At 45.9% G+C, this 15,876-nt stretch overlaps 1 protein-coding gene across 1 annotated transcript in view; it reads left to right on the top strand.

Annotated features, from left to right (window-relative positions):
* Positions 1-15,876, top strand: part of LOC105561099 (MKL/myocardin-like protein 2) — a gene marked incomplete at its 5' end in the record, with an annotated part of 169,301 nt that overhangs the window by 142,153 nt on the left and 11,272 nt on the right. Inside the window, one exon of the mRNA XM_012010769.1 lies at positions 13,758-13,823. Coding sequence (XP_011866159.1) covers positions 13,758-13,823 — 66 coding nt within the window. The remainder of the gene's footprint in view (positions 1-13,757; positions 13,824-15,876) is intronic.

Raw genomic sequence — 15,876 nt, 5'->3', positions numbered from 1 at the left:
CACGGGGGATAGGCTTTCCGATACCTACGATCCGGATATCGCAATCGGGTTTCCAGCGTGCAAGAGGGGGCGGAACGCGTGGAAGGCGACGGGGGATCATCGCCGGAGACGCGAGGAGGTGGAGGAGGAGAAACGAGGAGGACGGTGCGAATCGGAGGGAACGAGCGTGTGCCCCGGGTACCGCGAGCGCGAGCGAGACCTGCAGAGAGGCGGAGAAACAATTGGCATTCTGCACGCGCGTCCGATCGAGGGACGAAGGGACGAGGACAGGGTGGCGACGATGACGCGGGGGGGAGCGAGGTGGATGCACGGTGGCATGCACCTGTGCATTGCCGCCATATACGACGCGGAGTTATGGCGTTTTTCTCCACGTACGGCCCGCCGTACAATATGTGCGCTACGTACGTATACGATCGTATCTCGACCGGCGAAACCAACTCCATTTCTGGAACGGTTCTCGTCCGTCCGTCCATCCGTTCGTCCGTCCGTCCGTTCCTCGCGTCTATCCGCTCGTACGTACGTCTGCGAGCGAGCCTGAGCGAGAGCGCGATCTCAGACCGCCCCGAGAGATAAATTAATTGTCCGCGAAGCGTGTGCGTAACAGCGCGCATGCACGCACGCACGCACGCACGCTCGCGTACCGCGCGCGGAGAAAAACGCAACGCCAAGACGGAAGACGCGCTTGTGTTTATTAGACACGCTAGATGAGCTCGCTTCGACGCCGTTTTTCCGCCAGCAACGACTCGCTTTCCGCGGAAACGAGGTTCTCTCTCCTCCTCTTTCTCTCCTCGCGGAGGAGCTGCCACTTTTTCGTGGGAATAGGCACGAAGACGAACGCACTGTTCGATCTCTCGTTAATACGCTTTCAGTAAGAATAAACGCGGAATATTGGAGATCAGTTGTGTACAAGATTGCGAGGCACACGTGGAAAGGTCTGATGTGTAAAGCTTCATTTGAGAATGATATTATTAGGTAGTTTCTGACATTTTCGTCAATTTATATATGCCAATCCTTCACAATTGTGAGGGAAAATAATAAGGACGTAGGCTTGACACTCCGCTTATTAACATAAATTATGATACTATAATTTATTGAGGTCGGACCAATCTCGCCGCGAGGATCGTGACGCTAACTCTGATTATAGTTCTCGAGAGGTGCACGAAAATACGAGGACGGACGCACTGCTCCGATCCTCGTCGGTACGTTTTCAGTGAGAGTAAACGCGGAATATTGGAGATCAGTTGCGTATAAGATTGCGAGGCGCACGTGAAAAGGGTCTAATATGTAAATCTTTATTTGAGAATGATATCTGTTAAGTCACAGAATTGTTATTAGGTAATTTCCAACGTTTTCGTCAATTTACGTGTGCCAGTCCTTCTCAATTGTGAGGGGAAATAATAGAGACGTAGACTTGACACCCTGCTTATTAACATAAATTTATGATACTGCAATTTATTGAGGCCGAACCAATCTCGTCGCTGGTATCGTCACGCTAACTCTGATTATAGTTCTTGAGAGGTGCACGAAAATACGCGAAACCCGTATTAGCCCGAGGAACATATTAGAACGGTATTCCCTATCTTGTCCCCGCGTTCTATGCCTACATTTTTTTATGTCGGAAAATTGGAGCTCTCGCCAGCGAATCAGTGGAAAGTCGGGGAGAGACGGCCACGTGTCTCTCCGCTGCCGTTTTACCAAAATGCCAGCCAGTCGGCGTGCTCGAGCAAAGTGTGTACCTACCTGGCGTGTGCCTCTTCTCTTCGCGGCGCAAAGTCGGAACGTAGTTGTGGGTGTAACCAGTTTCCCGTGGGCTTAGCTGTCAAGCCCACGTGGGCCGCCCACGCCGGCCAGATATATTACTACGCCGCGAGAGAAAGAAGACGGCGCACGCGAGCGCGACGGGGCCGCGGGGAAGGGAGGAGTCGAGGGGGGAAAGAGAGAGAGTGGCAACGGACCCTTCAGGAATGAGAGATGCGGCTTGCGACACAGGAAACAGTTTCACCTGGAGGGGCGTGCGAGCCCCGCATCCAGCATCCAGCGAACGTGAAACTAAACGCGCGCGGACGGACACGTGGGTGGGCGCGCGCGAGCGCGCGCGAGATGCATATCGCTTTCTTGACGACCCAGGCTTTCCGCGACTCGGACGAGACGAGGCTTGGGCGACGATCGGCGAGGGCGGCGACTTGGACTCCTGACACGCGACCGTCCAGGACGTCGCCTTGCCTCGCGAGATTCTGCGGCGATTTCGAACGCCGCGAATCTGTCGCAAGCAATATACGAGGGATATCCTGGAAAGTAAGGTTACAACTTTTTTTTTAATTCAAAAATGCATGTATTTCAACGAAATATAGTTGTACACTATTTTTCAACATAGTCGCCTCCGACTTCAATACATTTTGTCAGCCGTGGGACGAATTTCTTTTATGCCAGCATCATAAAACGCTCGCACCAACTGCATGTCACTAACAATTTCATGAACAGTACGTGAAATTTCAGGACACATTTCATGGAGATCGTCAATTGTCGAACTGCGATCGGAGAGAAGGTGTTCTTCAATTTTGTGCACAATTTCAAGGAGTTTCAACGATGGAAGGACGGACGTTCGCGATGAAGAGAGAAGTGGACGGCCGTCTGTTGTGTCGGATGAAATTGTGCACAAAATTGAAGAACGCCTTTCCGATCGCCGTTCGACAATTGACGATCTCCATGAAATGCGTCCTGAAATTTCACGCACTGTTGTTCATGAAATCGTTACGGACATGAAGTTGGCGCGAGAGTTTTATGACGCTGGAATAAAAAGCCTCGTCCTCGAAGTTGAAGGCGACTATGTTGAAGAATAGTGTACAGCTACATCAACAGCATCTGTAGGTTTCGTTGAAATATATGTATACCTTTTTGAAGTTTTAAAAAATGTTGTAACCCTACTTTCCGGATATCCCTCGCGTTTGAAAGACATCTACTTGGGAAAAGAAGCGGCACGATCGCGAGGACTGGTTTCGGCGGGTCGGATATTTTTTCCCCTCATTGCGACCGTTTACCCCTAATATTCGCAATCTTGCGCATTCTGAAATGTAACACCTATTTACGGTTATCTCGCCTTTTAAGGAATAATTACGATTGCGAGCGCGATTGACTCTCTCTTTCCGATCGGCACCGCGCGCCTGTAATAATCCTTTGCGAAATCGCGCGAGACAAAAACGTTATTTACACCGTGTGCGAGCTCGCGATGTGATACGGAGTAGCGGCACGCCGGCGATTTCTTGCAATTACTAATTAATATGCCTCGGGGGCCGACTTTCGCCGTAAGAAGCCGCGGAACTCGCTTTAAACAGTGGCAGGTGTTTATCGCGCGCGCGCAAAAAAAAACCGATTGATTTACCAGCGCGATAGTCGAAATGCGACAGACGAACGCTTGAAACAATGCCAATTCATCATGATGTCGGCGTAGGCATTGTTAGTCGACCTACATATGCTAATTATCGTAACACAGGCATCGAGCGATTACTCTCGTTGCTTTCTGAACCTCTCCTCCAATCGACTTGACGTCCGAAATCAATATGTCGACACGCAGCTGAGGTCGCGCAGCTAATTTTTCCAACAACCGTACAATATTATTCTCGATTGCGCTCATAAAGTGATTACCGTAACCAAGAATTGTGCAAAGGAAAGAAACTTCCCTGCAATAGTGTTTGTTTTGCACGTCTCATTTACTACTTCTCAAAAATATCTTCCCTGAACGTGTCCCCCGCGCATATGGCGTTAGATGTGCAATGAAGATGAGGATCGGTCGTGAAATATCGGGAGTAACGACGAAGTTTTACATGCTCGGAGAGTACGATGCAACGCGCCAGACGTCCATTCGGCACCTCGTGCGTCGTCGTCGTCGTCTTCCAAGAAGCGCGAACTACGAGGAAAAAAATAAGTGTAATATCAAAAAGGAAAAAGAGCGGGAGAAGAGACGAGAAATAGGCTATAAGACCAGCGCATTCGTGCCGCAACACTTCGATCTGCCGAATATATCGAATATCCAATACATTCCACTTTAACGGCCCCAAAAACTATGCTTACCTTCAACAATGTTTTTCACAGTAAATACACCATACAGTGAAATAAATCTTTCTGTGCTTTAAGAGTGCCCTAATAAATCCCAAAAAAGATTTACTTCATTGTATGGTGTATTTACTGTGAAAGAAAGTGTTGAAGGTAAGCATAGTTTTTGGGCCGTTAAAGTGGAATGAATGACCCCTTAAATGGATTTAAAGCTTCAATTTTACAACTTTTTAAAGCAAATTTGCATTTTCAGACAAACGTCTTACGCGAAACAATGCAAAATACCTTTGCTAGGGTAGCATGACTTTTTTCATCAAGTGCAACGCAAATCTTCGCGGCGTCTTCGCGTACTTTGCGTCTTCGCGCAGAAAGAGAAAACGCGAGAACATCGACGAGTCGAGAAATACAGTCCGGTCGTCGAGGAAACTGCGGGAGGGAAGAAAAAGAGTAGGATATGTCGCGGGAGGAGATCCGCGAAAGAGAGAGAAGGAGAGCAGGCAAGCGGAAAGGGGCGAAAAGCGCGAAAGAGGAAAAAGGGATACGAGCTTGTTGTCGATTGATATAACGCCCCGATTTGCGTAATATACGCTCCCGTCGTAAAACTCCCGGTGATTTATCCCGGCAAATAAATAGATTTTGGTGTTGTTAACCCCGTTTTTAGGAGGGTCCGCGCGCGCGCGGGCGCGCGCGTGCCGCACACGCGTCCCTCATCCTGGATCCTCCTTTGCCTGCGTGCCCTATCGCGCGCGAGTGTATGTGGTGCAACGTTTCCGTGCGTGCGTGCGTGCGTGCGTGCGTGGGCCGTAGGAGGTGGAGCGCGCTCACGCGCGATTAAAAATACTGGTTTTCTCCTCGCGGGGAGGGGGACGCGGAGGGAGGGCGAGAAATAGAGAGGGAATCGTGATATTTAAGAATTTCGGGCAGAATTTACGAGCGCCAGACGGTCGACTCCGTCTCTTTCTTTCCTTCCTGCGGCGCGAGCGACGATAGTAAATGGTGCAGATACGGCGAGATGTCGGATGGACCGATCGTCTTCTAGCGGCCTGAACTCCGGAATTCTTTCCGCGCCCATCGCACGCGATGATCGCTCGATCCGGGGGCCCGCGCGTTTGAACGGCGTACGAGGATAAGCCGGGAGACTCGTGTAACCACCTGAGACTCGAGAGGCTGCATTTCAACGCGAATTAAATCTGTTATGCTTTAGGATATTTCTAGAATAGTTCGGACCGGCTAAATGAACGTGCGAGGTACATGTCGTGCAATGTAGAAAACCGGCAGATTTTTAAAGGAGACATTTACATCAGATTAATTTAACAGAGGAAAGTTCCCTATTATGAAATAGGCTCCTAATAAGAGATAGCGGGGTTTCTGCTAAATTATTAGGCATCGTGTGTTGGTTCCACCATGAAGTTATTGCCCTCGGAGTGAAGTTTGTTGAGTGGAAAATTGTTTGTTAGATCGTGCAACCGTTGCGAAAAAAGATTTGCGATTGAATTTGGATGTTAAAAACCTGCTGTCTCATAATAGAGGACTTTCCTCTATATAGTGTAGGAAAGTGTCTAAAAGAGCAATTCGTACGTTTGTCACCGATACAATTACATCGAAATGCAGGATACATCCACACACGACGGTGCGTGATTTCAATATTAACAATACCTGATATTTTTCACATTTTATACCAAAGAATCGATACATTTCTCACACATATAGTCTGATATCCTACTATTCATGTTTCCAGACGCAACAAATTGAGAAATCAGTAAATCCCGTACCTTTTGCAGGAAATTATACATTTACCCGTCGTTTGATATTGATGACCAAGAAAAATAATATAATATCAGGCGATCTTTGGCGACTGGTACACATACCGAAGTGTACACTCAGTGTCATGAATGCCTTCACACCCGAAGAAAGACGCTGAAGATATCCAATAGGAAAATTCATTTTAATAAAATGAATCGCGTTCCATCGGAATACATTGAACTTAACGACTATTTTCAGGTGTAAAAGCATTCGTGACGCCAATTGCACACTCTGGTACACTTTGGTATATCAAACAATCGCCGGAAATCGCCTGTTAATCGCCCGAACCGGCGTGCAAATCGATCGAGTGCGCAGAAAACTCAAGATGCAACGCTCGACGCGCGGGGGTCTCGCGGCGGCTGCAGGGGAAGAATGTAAATCCACGTGTCATTATCGCTTCTCGACGGGAAGAGGGGGGGGCATTACGAAAGAAACAAGTGCGCACGTCGATTAGAAGGCGTAGCCAGTAGGCGGAGCGTGTCGAAGCCGTGTTAAGCTTACATAGAACGCTAATATACACGGGCTCTATAAGTCACTTATAAGCACGCACGCGCGCGTGCGTGCGTGCGTTTGTATGCGTATCGCACGATCGGCGCATTAAATGCCGTCCCTCCCGGCTACCGCGCGCCGCGAAGCGGCTCCATGGCCGCGGCTGGAGGAGCAGCTGGAGGAACGTAGGCGCTGCTCCCCGACGTGAAAACGAAATAAATCGCATCGCGCGCGCGCGCTGATTATCCTATTAAGCGAATTAACTAGCGGGGTAATTATAAACATATTACACGCGCCTCTCTTCCCCGTTTCGTCCCGGGAGACGACACGCGCGGAGCGTTCGTAATTGTCAAGGACAGGGTTTAATTCCCGTACGCGCGTATTTTCGGTTCGCTCGCCGCACGCGTTCTCGTTGAGATGGATTTTAGATACCAATTGTGATAATTAATCAACCGTGAGAATCTTTGTCGCCGTGGACACATGTGATTGGACATGAGGTACTTGTAGCGCTGATAAATTTTCTATAAATAACTGCAAAAATTAACTTGAAATAGAAATTTGTAGAAATTTGGATATCTTTGTTGAAACGTTAAGTTTTTTGTAAAAATATGTACGAAATATTGCTACAAATTACAATGTTTTCAAATCAAGCAATTGTTGCAAGTAGTATTTCATGAAAATGTACAATTTTGTAAAAATTAGTACAAAACTTTACTATTATAGTTTTAAAAATTTGAGAAACAACAAACTTTTAAAGAATTAAATCATTAACAAATTACAATGTTCTCAAATCAAGAAATTGTTGCAAGTAGTATTTCATGAAAATGTACAATTTTGTAAAAATTAGTACAAAACTTTACTAGTTTTAAAATTTTGAGAAACAACAAAATCTTAAAGAATTAAAACATCTGCTTACTTGTAGCATATTACAAAAATTAACAAAAGTGTTTTAAGTCTAGCATTTTCCTGATGATTTCTATAACACTTTTTAAATTTACGTAGAATGTCTTAGATTCTGGCAGTTATATTTTATAATTTTGTAGAATTATTTCCGGCAGGGAATACCGTGCGATATTACGTATCATACCGCATCGCTCTCTTCTCAAGTGAGAAATGATTCGTCGAGACGACGTCGATTCGACATCGACCGACGAGTCGTTTCTCGCTGGGTCCCTGTTTCTTCCACTTTTTAAATCGTTATTTCTTCAGTTAATTAAATTTCAATCCTTTTCCTATTTAATATTATTAGTTTCTACATAGTTAAATATTTTGCTGTGTGATATTATTTGTTCTCGAAGGAACTTTTTCCAATTATTCTCTAGTCATCATTACCGTTTATACGTACGCTCCTAGAGGAATCAATCAAATTTAACATATGAACAAATGCGCGCGTCGTTAATGCGGTCTTTTGTACGTTTACGATGTCTAGATCCGCAACGTCCGCATGCGAATAGAAAATAACACGCGGGAATGTCAATTAAATATAAATACGCCCGTAATGAGCGGAATATAAAGTACGAACGTCAAACGGACGCCATCGGGCATTCGTCACGACGATGTTCACGGCTGTGTACCTTCCAGTCCTTCCCCGCTCTTTGACGTAAGTGCACAGGCGTGCATATTCTCCGCCCAGCTGCGTTCGCCGGGAAACAATGGCGGGAAACGCGCCACTGAAAAATTCAACCGGTCGCCGATAAATTCCATTTAGTATTCTAATAGGGAGGCCGGCCGTCAGTGCCGGTTGGTGAAAATTAAAAAGAAATTCAAAAGAATTACATTCGCGTCAATTTTGCGACCGGTACTGCGGTACATAGGGACGTGATAGACTTTGCGAGGATTAAATCACACCTCCCTCGCGCTCGCGAGTTTCAGATTTTGTTGCATTCTCCCTTTCATTGGAATCGGGCGTGCGCGCGTAAATTAAATGTTCCTGCGGTCACGGTCCTCCGGAAGACCTCTCGCGTCTCGAGCCACGAGGAAATAACGGAAGATGAAAATAGTTCGCGTAGAATAACTACAATGTTCCCATCGGGGATTCCGCAACCGCGTTGATAAAGTGGCCGGTTATTTGGGGAATGGAATATTCCATGGCGTTCGGGATGTTTACGCCGCTCATCTCCGGGAAATCACGTAGGCGTGGAGGGACAGGAGCGAGGGGGAGGGCACCTTTGGTTTCTATTTCGAAAAAAGACACGAGAGAAGAGAAAAGAAAAATTGTCACGCGTTCCGCCCTGTCCACGAGGAAGGCGCGTGGAAGAGGGAAAGAGATCGCGATGAAGCGTGAGACAGAGTGGAACTAGAAGATCGAAGGCCGGCGGAGGAACGGCGAACAGGAAAGATAAGCATTTGTACGGAGATGAGCGAGCCGGGGAGGATGGCGGAGGAGAGGAGACGACGAGACAACTTCTCTTGCTCGATCTCCGGGCTCGCAGACTTTATTTATACCCAAAGCTGCCATATTATTGGATCACCCCCGCCCAACGTAAACGTATCTTACGCGAAGTCTTACGACACGCCTTCTTATTTCGTGAAAGGTCCACTTGTATCCTCGCGATGACTTTATTAATAATTAGGTATGTGTCGGTGAAATCACAGACCTTTGGAGCTTTGTGTTTTGGCGAACGCTAAACTGAGATCGCCACGACAATCCGTGGTTTACTGTACGTGACTTATAGAATTGCCTAAAATCATTTAGTATTCGTAAACTGTTACTGTCAACTGGAGAGTAATTTCTGTTCACGCCTATCAGATTTGTCATCCAACTGGGATGTAATCTTGCAGTCGTAAGGGACCCCAATATATAAACGGACATGGCATTTTAAAGAATTTTATGAGAGTTTTTGGAAATTTTACTATGTATTTTACTAGTACAATGATAAAATTTCAAACAATTCTCATAAAATTCTCCGAAATGCCGTGTTGTCCCCACTCTTGCACGATTTTCGGGATAAAATTTAATTGATAATTTCTAGGTAGGCGCTGCAAATTGTCCTATTAGACTGCAAATATCCCCCGGTCAAGAAATCCTCGGTAAATGCCCGCGTCAGGATCGCGTTTTTTTGCGATTTCTTGCGAAAGACACGAGGAATGATCGATGTTGGAACGTGGCGGTAATTTGTCGAAATCGGTGGAAGGGCAAGACCGAAAATTGGGGTCAGACCAGTAGGAACGAATTCACGAAGGCGTAATATTTATGGGGCGGTCGAAGGAATTCAGTGTCTTCCGGAACTCTTTAACGCTTTAACGCCTCGCTTAGGATTCCGGTCGCGTTGATTTATTTGCCGACCGTCTCATCGTCATAAAGTAAGCGCGTAAGGAACGCGTCAGCGGAATGACAGTAAAATCGACGGTGGCTTTTGGGTGGCCTTCGGTTGCGTTTCGCAGATCGGAATACTAGCAATCGTTAACAAGATTCACTTGAAAAGTCGACACTTTCGTTGTTCTCACTTCTACGAGTCGTGCGTGCAGGCTGTTGCGGAAAGTAAAGTCCCGCCGATTTGTACTTACGTCACAGAGTGTTGTCCAATTATTCTTACGGGTGGGTCGATTACTACCCGTTGAATTAACGCGAGTGTTCGCAAGCACGCAGCAACGCGGAGGGAAGAAATCGCCGGAGCGCGAGTCAAAGTGGTAAAGGCTGTATTGCCTTCGTTGCACGTGGGGATAATCGCCTCCCCCAAGGAATGCACCGGCGCAAATCTGCATTCTATGGATGGCGCGAATGCCTGCGGCGGCGCGTGGTTCCCATATCTCACGGCATCCGGAAACTTTGCAATTAACACGAGAACTCGACGCGGCCGATGCGTAGGAGGCCGGTAATGAATTTGGTTCGGAGTGAACGTGATATATTCTCACGCGCGATGCGTGCGCGCGTAAAACGCTCGCGTAAGTAGAGCCCGAAGTCGCGAATCGACGGGATTTGCATGGGGAAGCGGTACCGTAACGTCGATGCGATATTATCGCCGCGAGTTTTATTGTAATCGTAAAAGGTGTCTACCGCGAGATTTATTGTGTTTACTGTGTAAACATTTGGGAATACTGGGATATGATGGATAGCAGCATCATATTCCGGCGAATCAATCATTCGTATATTTGTGCACGCAAGCTCCATATAAATAATGACAACCGCTCTAGATTGATGGAACGGCGTCATTTTTACGAAAAAGAAAACAAATACAACTTTTAATATCGCTTCGTTAACATCGCGTGTATATATCCTATCTCTCTAAACGATACTTTCCTTCATATATTTTATGAAAAAAGACAGCGCAATAAAGTTACTTATAACGTAAAGAATTATTTGACGCCATGATTAACCAATGTAGAAAATTGCTAGACGACGCTTGGCCGGCAAATTCTGATTAAAGAAATTTATTGCAAAAGATATCACCTCAGCCAGGGTTTGAACCTGGACCTTCCTACACTCTAGGCGCGCGTCTCACCAATTCGACCACATGTTACTTAGTTTAAATTATTTTTCGGCCAATTACTTTCACCGGATAACTTAGAATGATCAGATCTAAATATCTTGGTGGATACTTTTCCCAATATCTATTCGCGAAGCGCGGAATACGTGTTTGAAAATGATCTTGAATTTTACGTCCCATCCTTCCGCACCGCCGTTAATTACGGCCTGTTGAAACTCGATTTCGCGCGGAACTCGGAGGATGCTCGACCCCACGGGGTTAAGAAATTAGCCATAGCGGCACAGCGCGATACGGCGTGGCTCGCCGAAGCGAAATAACGATGGTAGCTCCCAGAAATGCGAAACACGGTGGGAATTCGCATAAGCGCGATCGACCACGAGCCACGAAGTCGTAACCTGCCGTGCTACAGGCTACACGGGACAACTATGCACGTGCGCAACAATGCACGTGTGTCGTGCTTGAGAAACAGAGAGAGAGAGAGAGAGAGAGAGAGTCATCGTTTGGTCCAGCATATCTCTCGGTAGTTAATGCCACTTTGGTCGTTAGCATCTATCTTCTCCGCGTCTCTTATCCTCCCTACCGTGCTCCAATCTGGACTCGCCCCGTTACACTCTGCTCCGATTCGCTCGAATCTGCGGCTTACCAAAATCTTCATCACCGATTCTCTAATTATAAAGTTCGGAGATCGCGATTGTGGGCGCAGAATGCAATGAACCTGCGACTCGTTGTGTTAATGTGTTTTGCAATGATAATCCGTGGTTTCTGCAACTTTTAGAAATTTTCTAAAAGACATGAAAATTAAAAAAAACCCCCTTCAGATTACTCGAATACACTACTGAGGTTTTTGGTGCACGAGGTATCCTAGCAATTCGTAAAACGCGGTCACGATTGCGGTATCGCGGAATGAAGTCGATTGTCCATAAAGAGCAGCGAAGTCGTTACGACATATTGGTGAGTTTGCGCCGCATTATTAAAGAGACCCAGGTCGAACGGAATCGGCAAACTTATTATTTCGCAGCGACCAATCCGCGTCCTGGTTTAATTCGATAAAACGGAATCGCTAATTAGCGCGAATTATTGTTATTACGCTGCAATAATCGCGAAACGCGTCGATTCGTAATCGCGATCAAGTACGAATTATTATATCCGTAGGTACAAGGTGCAAGCAAACAGTGCGGAATCTTATCAACGCGCTTTAATCGCGATGGTCTTATCCCTTAACGAGCATTCCTGATCGGTATCCCCGTTATCGATCCTGGAAATCACGTTCGGAACGTAACTGTTCTCGTGATTGCACATTTCGTTGCACAAAATAACGTTGGACAGAGGAATGGTAATACTAAAATACACGAGGGTCGCGTCTACACGAAAGCGCGTGTTGATTACAAAACGTGAAATTATTATTTCAATCCCGGAGCGCGATTCTAGACACACCGAGGTGGAACAAAGGAGGCGGGGCGAGAAAACAAGATAAATGCCAAAGTGGAATCCGCTAGAAAGTAAAATTATAAGTCGCGGGGACAGACGCTAATGACCACTTAACCAGCGTGAGGAAGAGGCATAAAGGATCAAATTCCGTGATAATTTCGTCTTGCTCGGCGCGTACGTGTGTGTTATTTACGTAAGAAACACAAGGCATAGATGCAATGCATCACTCCGAGCGGATTTTGCGGCGTCGCGAATAAGTTATTCCATGCCAAAGTACAATGTTGCCTGAAATCTCAGGCGACGATATTTCAATCCCGAAATAGTAATTTAAGTGTAGCTACACGCAAGGGACTTAATCATTACTCGTCAACGTCGGCATACAGCGGAAAACTCTCGCGACGTCGCGGATATCATTTTCATTCAACGCTGACTAATTCTAACAAGACGTGAGGGATCGAAGGGGAAAGAGGAAGCTGCCAATTTAACATCCGTTGACGATTCGGGCGAACTCAGTTACGAGTTGAGCAGCAGCGCTAAAGTAACAAATCCTACCGCGGATGAGCCATTACGCTCAAAGGCAGTGCGCCAGGCATTTCGCCGGCACATTGGCTGCTTTGAATTCAGAATTGCACGGCCATGCGGCCTCCGCGTTTTTGTTCTTCCTCTTTTGCAGGCAATTTATGCAATCTGGCCCGCGTCGCGCGCGTATTTATAACCGTCGGCCCTTTGTGTGTTAATTTGTATTCGTGTTTCTTGCGCGGAGGAACCGTGAATCTTCCCCGATCTTTCTGATCGATCCGCCAACGCACCTTCGCGACTGCATTTCTCGATTTACAGGAAAGCCAGTAGTCGGGGAAACGTCAACGATGCGAAATTTAAAGCATGTAAGTGCAATTGTGTTGGGTAAAATTTGATTCGGAAGTTTATCTCGTTAAAAAGTATGTGTAAAAGGAAAGTTTAATACGCATATATTTGAGAAACCTCTCTGAAACTTTTTCCGTAAAAATTAAAATATTACAATGGCACATCCAATGCGTAGGATTCGTACTTTTATGTTAATTGTTCGTTATTCCTATACAGTACTTTGTATGTGTCAATAAAACAATAATGCCAATGAAAATAGAATTGAATTAATTTCTTCTTCAACACCCTATTGTAAAAGGCCATTTCGTCTTTAAAAGGAGACCAACGTGCGTCTAACATGCGGGGAAAAATAACGCAGCGGGAGAAAAGGTCCGTGCTGCGAGCTGGGGCGGAGTGATCGACTTTGATCTCCGCGGTTTTTATAGAAGCATCTCGCGTCGCGACTTGAGCTTTCGCGGCTGTCGCGGAAATCCCACAGAAATTGGAGCGAGATGCTCGCCGAGAGGCGGGAGGATCTCACGAGCGTGAGCCCGGCCTCTTCGCGCCGCGTCGCGTCGCGTCTCGCTGAGGTGCAACGCACTCGTTCGAATAAAAGTTCCACGAAGAGGAGGCCGCTCGCTCGAATTGGCCCCTAATTTCTTCCCCATAACTAAGGAGGCGCACTTTATGACCGGCGGCTCCCTTTTTCTGTTGCAGCGTTGAAGGTGAAGCTCATGCTGAGGCGACCCATCAATCAGCTGGTTGCGCAAGGCATCATGCCACGTAAGTGTTGATCCGCTTGTTTATTACACCGTTTATACACTTTTTTTTTTCCTCTCTGCGCCGCGGAAAATTGCGCCTGTACGACTCGGGGCTGTTAAGCTCTCGCCGAGATGTTGCGATGGTTGCGATCAACGTAACTTTCGTTACGGTCGTTATTGAACGTCATTGCCGGCCGGTCCCTGCGGTCTTAAAAACGTCCTCGCCAACACGTGAGATCGATTGATACACGCACGAGTTAATTATTGCGTCGTTCTCGAGGATCGTAAGAAGTATAGGACCGATATCTAGGACACTTCTAGATTGTGGCAAATTGCTTCGCAACGATTAAACAAATGGACAATTAACGACCGTGTTTTTGTGAGTTTAGAATTAAACGAGACGAATTGGGTCGCCTTCAGGTCGGTCAATTAGTCCTTCAATAATTAAATAAGTCAGTTCCAGAAGGGACACAAATCGACAAGATAAATACAACTTTGTTCTCGGAAATTATTATAGTGAAATATATATATTTTTTAATGTAAATCTACACGGAGAGAATTTTCTCGGAAAATTTATCCTGAAAATTATGTAATCGTGGAACAACACGGCATTTCGTAGAACTTTATGAGAGTTTCTTGAAATTTTACCAATAAAATGTATGGCAAAATTTCAGAAAACTCGTAAAGTTCATCAAAATGTTGTCCTACGATTAAACGATTTTCAGGGTAAATTTTAAGAGAAAATTCCCTCCGTGTCCGCTTGATTAAAACAATTCATCAATTATCATTCGAGTAGTCAAAGAATGTCCGGTGTTTTACTTGCATTTACATTCGTAAAAGACGTAACAGTAAGCAATCAAGTTTCTTTCGTTCTCTCGCGCCCCCTTGTGCGATAAACGATCCGATCATTCCTCCTCGCCGTATCGTGGGCTAAAACGAATCCAAACTCTCGCGGCATGCGAGGTAGATGAAGGAGCAAAAGTAAAAACATTCGCGCGGCGTATGGCGTGCTCGCTCCCGAAATCCCCGAAGCGATCAGCAGGCACGAGAGTCTAGTTGCTCGGTAGATTTACGACGGGTACCAAATGTTTACCAGAACGAGAGCACGAGCATCCAGTAATTATTTGGGTCACACCCTGAAATATTACTCTTGTTACCGTGCGCGCGCGCGCCGGCGCGTTTATGGCGCCCGGTATACACCGTCGGGCCGATGAAAATACACGGTTTGATAGGCCTCGTTCGACTTTACACGCGGTACCGCGTGTGCGCCATGCGCACGTGCATTTCCATACCGCGCGCGGTCCATTCATCTGCGACGTTTCGGGGCTTTAAAGCGTGCCCTCCCTCCCCATATACACATCCACGCGACTGAAAATAATAGCCGTTTTCGCAGAAGCCGGCCGATTACGTTATAAGCCCATTACTTTCGGAAATTGACAGGTTTCCGCGAAAATTTATCCCGTCGCTATTTCTTTTTTTTTTCATTACTAGATGAAAGTCCGTTCTTATGGGGCGAACTCCTGATATGCGATAGCAGGGTTTTTGCTAAATTAATAGGCTGTTGGTTTCATTGTAAATTTATTGCCCTCGGAAATCTGTTTCGTGGAAAATGCATTGTTAGAACGTGTAGCCGTGAATAAAGATTTGTGATTAAATTTTGATGTTGAAAACCTATCTCATTTTAGAAGCCTAATAGAGGACTTCTCTCTATTATTCGCACCAGTTGCGGTACGAAAGATATTACTTTATTTCATATTTATGAGATTACAGGTGCGAATGAAAATTTAATTGGTATTTTTCATTTGATTAAGTACGGATGTCGAAAAAGCGTAAAATGCATTGCTAGATCGTGTAATCGTTGTGAATAAAAATTTGTGATTAAATTTTGACGTTGAAAACCTGCTAGCTCATATTAGAAGTCTAATAGAGGACTTTTCTCTATTATTCGTACCATTTGCGATACGAAAGATATTACTTTAGTTCACACTTATGAGATTACACGTGCGAATGAAAATTTAATTGGCATTTTTAATTTTGTCACGTACGGATGTTGGAAACGCGGAAAATGATTCACT

The sequence above is a fragment of the Vollenhovia emeryi genome, unplaced genomic scaffold (assembly GCF_000949405.1).
Source record: "Vollenhovia emeryi isolate VEMERY1.0 unplaced genomic scaffold, V.emery_V1.0 DF939212.1, whole genome shotgun sequence".
In the NCBI taxonomy this organism is placed as follows: domain Eukaryota; kingdom Metazoa; phylum Arthropoda; class Insecta; order Hymenoptera; family Formicidae; genus Vollenhovia; species Vollenhovia emeryi.
This window is presented reverse-complemented; position numbering and strand designations above follow the sequence as displayed.